The sequence below is a fragment of the Opisthocomus hoazin genome, chromosome 12 (assembly GCF_030867145.1).
Source record: "Opisthocomus hoazin isolate bOpiHoa1 chromosome 12, bOpiHoa1.hap1, whole genome shotgun sequence".
NCBI lineage: Eukaryota > Metazoa > Chordata > Aves > Opisthocomiformes > Opisthocomidae > Opisthocomus > Opisthocomus hoazin.
In genome coordinates this window covers 15,677,689-15,686,381 of record NC_134425.1, presented here as the reverse complement: position 1 = coordinate 15,686,381, position 8,693 = coordinate 15,677,689, and the positions used below count along the sequence as shown (strand labels likewise).

The window sequence follows — 8,693 nt, the reverse complement described above, 5'->3', positions numbered from 1 at the left end:
AACACCTTCTCCATCACTACATACAAGTTTTTTTTGCCAGGGCGTGAACTCTCCCATCAGCAGAAGGCAGCGCCCTGGACTGGCCGTTCCCACCATGAGCCGCTGCGGCTTTTCAGCAGGAGCAAGCAACGCGTTTGCAGGACGGCGACAGCTTTCCAGAGCCCTCTAAAATCATGAATCACAGCCCATGGCCACTCGCCAGCCGCTGTGCCAGGCCTTGCAGTGCCTGCTGTAAGCCTCAGCCTTGGCGTGGGACGTCGCCCTGCTTGCTTTCATCTTCGGCCGTGACTCATGTTTCTCTGTTTTCCCTTTGAAGTCAAGGGGACCTTGCTTTGGGAAAGGATTTTTGGTGAGTCTGTTCCTGGGCTCTGCTTTCAGCACGTCCCGAGAGCGTCCCGAGGGGCTGCCTTGAATTGCGGTGGGGGGAAGAGGGTGCGTTTTTCCCCTCCTCTCTGCCCTGCGCCGTGCATCGCAGCCAGGACCCCAGCTCGGCCCCAGGCCCCCCCCAGCTCTACTGGCACACCCGGCACGCACACCCGGCACGCCGCGACCGCGCCGCTCATCAGCCGCGGCTAAGCCCCACTAATGCCTTGTGGACACGCCGTTGCTGGGGTTACCGTGTACATATTGCACAACCTCCGAAACACTTCCCTCTGTTTTGTAGCAACTTGCGCTAGAGCGGCAGCCGTTCCTGCATAACCTCATCCCACCCCAGCTGTGGCCGAGCCAGCGACTCGTTCCTGAAACAAGACGGGTCCGGGGAGCCTACAGTGCCCAGCCCTGGGGCAGGCGAGAGGCGAAGAGCACGGAGGGTGAGCAAGGCGGTGGGTGACAATGTGACCATGAGCCAGCAGCATGCCCTGGTTGCCCAGAAGGCCAGTGGGATCCTGGGGTGCATTAGGAGGAGTGTGGTCAGCAGGTCAAGGGGGATTCTCCTCCCCCTCTGCTCTGCCCCAGTGAGGCCCCATCTGGAGTGCTGTGTCCAGTTCTGGGCTCCCCAGTTCAAGAAAGATGAGGAGCTACTGGAGAGAGTCCAGCAGAGGGCTACGAGGATGATGAGGGGACTGGAGCATCTCTCCTGCGAGGAGAGGCTGAGGGAGCTGGGCTTGTTTAGCCTGGAGAAGAGAAGGCTGAGAGGGGACCTTAGAAATGCCTACAAATATCTGCAGGGTGGGTGTCAGGAGGATGGGGCCAAGCTCTTTTCAGCGGTGCCCAGTGACAGGACAAGGGGCAGCGGGCACAAACTGAAGCAGAGGAAGTTCCAGCTGAACATGAGGAAGAACTTCTTCCCTCTGAGGGTGACGGAGCCCTGGCCCAGGCTGCCCAGGGAGGTTGTGGAGTCTCCTTCTCTGGAGATATTCCAGACCGTCCTGGATGTGGTCCTGTGCAGCCTGCTCTAGGTGACCCTGCTTCGGCAGGGGGTTGGACTGGATGACCCACAGAGGTCCCTTCCAGCCCCGAACATTCTGTGATTCTGTGATTCTGTGAGCGCAGAGGGTGCTCCGAGGTTGCACTAGTGCTCTCATGCGTGCTCTGAGCTGCACCCTGGAGCTATTGCAGCACCCCAGGACTCTGAGTGAAGGTCTGAAGATAGGCATGGTCCTAGCAGGGTCAAGCCCGGCATCCAAAGCCGTGTCTCAGTGACCCGGAGCTGTGAGCCTCGGTGTGTCTCGGGTAAGCGCTGGTATTATGCAGCTCATTAAGCTTCCTGGGACAGGAGACAGCCTGGGAACATGCTGACCTTTGTTGCAAATCCCAGGCAGGGAAAGATCCCTGGGGAGCTGCACGCTGAGCCGTGTCCGTGCTCCTCCACCACGTCACAGGACCTGTGCAACCTCCTCCTCGGCTCCTGTCCGCACCATGGGCTCCGGACCAAGTCACAGCCTCCTCCCGGGCTTCCTTTTCCGGGCTGCATGAGGAACTGCAGGAGCCGGCCAAGGACCGTGCTCCGTCCAAACAGGGCTGTCATGGTGACAAAAAATGCACAACAAACCCTGGAACACGTAGGAACCGAAACCTGACCTGCTCGACCCGAGCCCAGGGGGCAACTCGCCAGCTGTGGCCCCCCGCTCGCCCAGCTCTCCCCATGGGCCACCTCCGGGCTCGGCAGCCCCCGGGCCGGCTGGAGCTCCGGCGGAAGAGCTGCCGACGTGCCCAGCTCCGGCTCAGCTCCTGCCTGCTGCCGAGCCCTTCCAGGCTGGATGCTTCAGCCACCATTACTGGGACTCCTCTCCGGAGCTGTCATCTAGAAACAAATCCAAAGACACCTGATCTAGTGGAAGATGTTCCTGCCCATGGCAGGGGGGTTGGACCCAGATGACCTTTGAAGGCCTCTTCCAAGCCAAACCTTTCCATGATTCTATGAGACCCGCTTCGGTGGGGAGGTGCAGGCCGAGCTAAGGACAAGGCCGTGCCTTCAGCAAGACTTGACCACACATCTCGATACGGCAGCCCCAATTATTGCCCTCTCCTTAAAGCAGAGAGCAGGCGAGCTCTTTCACACGTTCTGTGGGGCAGGATGACAGCCCTAGGTCCTTGCTGGCTGGTTTCATCTCCCACTTCTTCACAGTCACCCGCCGTAACCTCGGAGCCTCTGCACTTTGGGACCTGCTTTCGTGTTTTATGAAGAGCGGGAAGTGCTCGCGCTCGGGACAGAGTCCTCCTGGTGCCACCTCCCCCGTGCAGCGCCCAGGCTCTCCGGCCATGTCTGAGCTCTGCCAGGACAAGCCCGACAGTGGAGAAACATGTTGTTGGTGAGGTCTGCCCGGACTCTGGCATCAGGCTGGTCCAGCTCTGCTGGATGAGCCCCCACCCTTGGCTGTCCCCTCCGGGATGTCCTTGCCACCTGGCAGCCGTGGGTTGCCACCCTGCTGTTGGCTGCTCCGGCTGACAGAGGGGTCAGAAGACGGGTTGGGGGACATGACAAAGCGGGGTCCTTCTTGTGGCTGTGAGCACCTGGGGGTACCCAAAGCAGCCAGGAGCTGTGGCATGCCTGCGTCCTGTCACCCCTGCGCTCGCCACCGAGGCAGGAGGTGAAGGCAGCAATCCCAAACCACAGGGTCGGCTGGTGGGCACCTCTGGAGGTCCCCAGACCCTGCTCCAAGCCAGGATCAGCACAACGGGGTTGCTCAGGGCTTTGTCCAGTCAAGAGCTGGCAGCAGGTCCCCGCAGAGGACACGTGCCCCTCGGCCGCGAGCGGGAGCTCGCCCCTTGGGCCGTACCCCAAAGCGGAGGGCTCCGGGTGCGAGAGCAGAGCTGATACCCCCGGGGCAGCTCAGCTGTGGGGACAACCACGTTCATCCCTGCCCTGCAGCTCCTCTGTGCTGGGCCCGGGGCAGGCAGAGACCAGGGGTGCCCAGGCCGCTGGTTTCGGTCGCTCCCCGAGCTGCCGGTTACCCGCAGGACCCTGCACGGCAGCAGCCGACTGCACGCTGCGTCCCCTCGGCGTGGGCTCCGGCGATGCCGCGGCTGGCCGTGCCCGACGCCCTGCGCCCGCCGGAGAGAAGCCGGGGAGCGCCGAGGCCGGAGCCGGCTGCGGGCAAACAGCCGAGGTGGGGTGGTGAGTAAGCGATGTGGGTTGCGTCCGGACTCCATGACAACCACAATATTTGGGTGCCGCTTCAGGCCGGCAGCACCCGCCGGGAGCCACGCGTGCGGCCGGCCTCTGGGTGAGGGCAGCGGTGGGCAGCGCTGGCACGCGGCCAGCTGCCCCCGGGGATGCTCTGAGGGTGTCCCACCGGGCCGTGCGGAGGGGGCAGGCGCTTGCCACAGTGCCCGGCGCGCCAGGATGGTTGGCATTCGTCCCCACAGCCCAGGCTGTGGCCTTTGGTCTAGGAGAGGGACCGGTTCCTCTGTGGAGGGGGATGGGGCTGCAGGGCAGAGCACAGGGGGGCTGCTGGGGGTGACTCCGGGGGGACCTCGTGGTGGTGGGATCTTGTGGGGTGGTGCAGGGACCTCATGGGGTGATGGTGGTGCTTCATCGGGTGGTGGTGGGGCTTCGTGGGGTGGCAGAGGGAGCTTGTAGGGTGGTAGTGGGGATTCATGGGATGGTGGAGCGACCTTGTGAGGTGATGGTGGGGCTTTGTGGGGTGGTGGAGGGAGCTTGTAGGGTGGTGGTGGGTCTTCATGTGGTGGCGGAGGGACCTCATAGGGTGGTGGAGGGACCTGGTGAGGTGGTGGTGGGGCTTCATGGGGTGGCAGAGTGACCACGTGGGGTGATGGTGGGGCCCTGTGGGGTCGTGGAGGGACCTCGTGGGGTGATGGTGGGGCTTCATGGGGTGGTGGAGGGACTTTGTGGGGGGGTGGTGGGGCTTTGCGGCGTGATGGTGGGACCTCATGGGGTGAAGGTGGGGCCTCATAGTATGACGGTGGGACTTCATGGGATGGTGGAGGGTCCTTGTGGGGTGGCGGAGGGTCCTTGTGGGGCGGCGGTGGGACCTTGTGGGGTGGCGGAGGGCGCCTGGGGGTGGTCCCCGCCGCCCGCCCGGGCTCCGTCTCCCCGCCCCGCGGGCGCTGCCCGGCCCGGGGGAGGCGGCGGGGGCGGCCCGGAGCCCGATGCGGGCGCGGCCCGGGGCCCCTCCCGTCGCCATGGCGGCTCCTTAAACAGGCGGCGGCGGCCCCCCCGCCTCAGAGCGCGGCGCCGGGAGGTGAGCGAGCGGCCGGGCGGGCGGGCGCGGGGACCCGGGACCCCCCACACCCCCCCGCACCCCCTCCCCGGGGCGCGGCGGCAGCGGGACCCCCTGCACCCCCCGCACCCCCCGCACGGGCAGCGGACCGGGCGTTGGGGGGTCGGGGGGGTCCTGGCTATGCGGTGCGGGGCCCGGGGGCAGGCGGGGCCCGGCGGCTTCCCCGCCGCTCCTCCCTAGCGACCGTCGCTAGGCAACGCCGCTCCTCCCTAGCAACGGTCGCCAGGCAACGCGGAGGCCGGAGGCGCAGCAGCCGAGCCCGCTGCTCCTTCGTGCCCGCTCTCCGGCCCTCCCCAAGGCCCCCCCGGACCCCCAACCCCCAGTCCCGGGCCCCGCTCTGCCCCTCGGGGTACCGGGGCCGCACTTGGGGACCCCGCTCACCCCGGCCCTAAGGAGGTGCCGTGGGGGTCCGGTGCATGGCGAGGGATGCTGAGCCGGCAGGGCGAGGCCGGCGAGGCGACGGCCGGGGGGGAGCCGGGGTGGGACGGTGACCCCAGCGCTGTGCCGGGGCGCAGAGGCCCGGTGGCTGCGAGGCACCGCGTTCGGCCCGGCCCTTGGGGGGTCAGGTCGCAGAGCTGGGGGGCCGGCAGCCCCACGCCGGGGGACGCGGCCGTTGGCAGAGCCGGCGGGCAGGGGAGAGGTGGGGCTGGAGGCAGGCGGCGGTGCCGTTTCTCATGGTCGGCGAGCGGGAGGAAGGCGGCCGCATTGCGTCATTCCCCGAGAGTGGTCCCGAGGGGCTGGGTTGATGCGCTCACTCCTCGCCGGCCCCGGGAGCCACAGCCTCACCGCTGACGGCTCTCGGTTGGGACCCCCCATCCTCCAAGACACCTCTCGGCCGTCGGCCTCGGCGCTCGTCCGAGACCGCCGCCGGCTCCCACCCCACGTGTGCAGGCTCTGCCAACGCCCCGCTCCTGCCGCGGTCCTTCCGCCCTCGCCAGCCGTCCTCCTCCTGCCCTCGCAGACCTGCTGAGCTCTGCCGCCGCTGCCAGCCGGAACCTGAGCAGTAACGGGCCCCTCTGCCCTGCGTCCCGCAGCCCCATGGCCGGCAGCACCGAGATGGCGTCCCTGGAAGAGAGCTTCCGCAAATTCGCCATCTACGGCGACACCAAGGCTACGGGGCAAGAAATGAACGGGAAGAACTGGGCCAAGCTGTGCAAGGACTGCAAAGTCACCGACGGCAAAAGCGTCACCGGCACTGACGTGGACATCGTCTTCTCCAAGGTGAAGTAAGTGACTCGGCTTCTCGGGGCCTCTGGCTGCTCGGAGGCTGTGGGTGCTCGTGGGGTGCGGGCAGGGCAGCGGTGCCTGGGTGCGATGGTCCCCGGCGAGGCGCGGTACCCCAGCTGTTGACGGCCCCTCTGTCACGGGGCAGCGTGTCCTGCTCCGCGGCGTCCTGCCGACAGGGAGTTTGTGTGGCTGCGTTTGCAACACCGAACTATGGATTAATCCGAATCTGGGGGGGGGGTGGGAGGCTCAGGTTTTGGTGCAGAGGCTGTTCCCCTGCTCCTGCTCCCAGGTGTCGGGGTGGGCCTGGCCAGTTGTGCCAGGTTCCCATCTAGCGAGAAGGGAGCGGAGGAGGGTGGGTGCTCAGGGCTGTCCAGTGTGACGTGGCGTGGCTCATCTCTGGGCCTGGCCAGCCCACACCTGAGCTTGGTGTGGGCTCTGGTCTTTGCTCCTCAGAGGTCACAGGGGCAGCTGCAGGGCTGAAGACACCTGGGGCTGCTTTTGGGGTCCCCGAGCGCATGGCGGCACCCAATGCTCTGCACCAGGCTGCGGGAGCAAGGATGGGTGGGGAGCCTGCTCCCGCTGCACCCTCTGTCTGGGCATCCCTTTGTTCCTTGATGGGGCCAGGAGGGTCTCAGCGCCGGGAGGTTTTCAGGGCATCAGAGAGTGGGTGACTGTGCTGCCCTGGAGACGGACACTGAGTGCTTGGCCGAGAGATGCGCTGTGCTTATCCTTCCGAATTTGGCCGGAGAAGGGACTGTTGCCTGCCAGAGGAGAGAGGGTGCTTGGCATCCCAGGCAGGCTGGGAGCAGTGGGGATGGATGCGTGACCCCTCCGGCCACCGGCCCCCGAGTCCCAGGGCATTTCCATGCAGGGGTGAGGTTTTTGGCACCAGGGACTGTAACAGCACCTGGCTGAAGAGCTCGTGGAGCTCAGCACAGGCTGTGCCCAGCCTGGCCCCTGTAGCCAGGATTGCCCTGGCCGTAGCTGCGCTTCAGAGGTGGGCGAGGGGCCTGAGGCTGCTGGAGGACAAAGCCGGGCTCTCCCTGATGCAGCTTGTCCCGCTGCAGCTCTGTCTGGAGGCGCAGCCCGAGGACGTGATGATGGCAGCCTGGGGTTTGTGCTTGCAGAGGGAAGACAGCCCGCGTCATCAACTACGAGGAGTTCAAGAAGGCGCTGGAGGAGCTGGCCACCAAGAGATTTAAGGACAAGAGCAAGGAGGAGGCGTACGAAGCCATCTGCCAGCTGGTGGCGGGAAAGGAGCCGATGAATGTGGGCGTCACGGTGAGTGGAGAGTGCCTGGGAGCAGGAGGGGGGGAAGGAGCTCTGCCTGCAGCAGAGCAGAGACACTTTCTGGGGGACCTCATGGATCTGGGTGGGCTGGGGATTGCACACGGGGGGCATGGCAGGGTCCTCAGTGGGTGACAGGAGCCTGCGTGGGGCAGGGGATGAAGAGGATATGGGGCACGTTCTTGACCCCTGTGTCCCATCTCCCCACGGCAGAAAGCCAAGACGGTGGGGGCCGTGGAGAGGCTGACGGACACCTCCAAGTACACGGGCTCTCACAAGGAGCGCTTCGACGAGAGCGGCAAGGGCAAGGGCAAGAGCGGGCGGGAGAACATCGTGGACACCAGCGGCTACGTCAGTGCCTACAAGAACGCGGGCACCTACGACGCCAAAGTGAAAAAGTAGGGATGGGTGCCCATGGCGCCCACCGCCCCGGTCCCTGCGGGTCGGCCATGGGGCCGGTGCTCACGTCGGCCTTGGGATGTGCCCACGTGGCGTGGGGCCCGGGAGGCTGCGCTGGGGCCAGCCCCAGGCTGGCGGGATGCCGGCCGCCCGGCGCTGATGTGGTTGGGAAGTTGTCGGGCCGCGTGCTCTGCCCCAGCGTTCTGTCCGTCCCTGTGCTGCGACCCCATCCTGTCCCCCCCTGTGCTGTCACCCCCAGCAGCTCCCGCCGTACTAACAGCACTGCTCCTCAGGTCTCCCTGCCCCGCCGGCACCCAGACCTCCCCTACCTCAGCCCTGGCTTTCGGGGCACCCTCCCTGCCAGCCCCACCGGGGACCGCAGCCTGCCTTTCCCGCAGACCTCCTGGGGACCTGCCTTCACGCCGCATCAGTTCCACCACAGCCGCCTCCCTCCTTCCCCACCGGTGCCCTCACCACGGGGCTGCCCGGCTTTGCCGCTTGCCGTTCGTGCCAGCACTGCCCAGCCCCGGGATGCTCCCCGGGAGAGCTTGGTGTTGCCCGGCCGCCAGCAAGGGTCTCTGACTCGAACCCCCATGGCCGCCCGCTGCCTTCGTGAAGCCCAAGCCAAAGGATGCTGCAGACCCGCGCTGTAACCTGGCTCTGCAATAAAACCCCGTCCGCACTGACGCCCCCGGTCTGGTTGTGTTCAGCGGGACCGAGCAGCAAGACACCCTCTGCCCGCTCGCCCGGCCGGGCGGTGGGAGGCTCGACTGGCCTTGCTGCCCTGGGGTAGCCGTGCCGTGGGCTCAGCCCTGGCCGCGGCGGTTTTGGCAGCTCCTGGCTGGCCCCGAGTTGCCTGAGCAACTGCAGGCACACAAACACGAGCGCCTGGCTCCCGCTCCTGCTCTGTTTGCAACCAAACACACGAGCTCCTGGTAACGATCCCTGGGAACAGGCTGGGCTCTGGGATGGGATGGCGGCTCCGGAATGGGATGCTTGAGTGCATCTGAGCTGCCACGCTGATCCCAGGCACGGGCAGAGCCGGCTTGAGTGGCAGTGCCAGGCTTTCCAGCTTGATACCCACCTCCATGGTCG

The 8,693-nt window shown here is 66.3% G+C and overlaps 1 protein-coding gene across 3 annotated transcripts; it reads left to right on the top strand.

Moving 5' to 3' along the window:
* Positions 1–4,528: 4,528 nt before the first annotated feature.
* Positions 4,529–8,284, top strand: TPPP3 (tubulin polymerization promoting protein family member 3). Of its 3 annotated transcripts, none has more exons than XM_075433638.1 (4): positions 4,529–4,646; positions 5,720–5,911; positions 7,040–7,193; positions 7,413–8,284. In XM_075433638.1, exons 2-4 carry the CDS (start codon positions 5,724–5,726, stop codon positions 7,599–7,601), a joined length of 531 nt encoding a protein of 176 aa, XP_075289753.1. In that variant the 5' UTR covers positions 4,529–4,646; positions 5,720–5,723; the 3' UTR covers positions 7,602–8,284. The 3 variants fall into 3 exon arrangements, with proteins under 3 accessions (XP_075289753.1, XP_075289752.1, XP_075289751.1); XM_075433637.1 differs by having other exon boundaries at positions 5,647–5,911; XM_075433636.1 differs by having other exon boundaries at positions 5,624–5,911.
* The last annotated feature ends 409 nt before the right edge of the window (positions 8,285–8,693 follow it).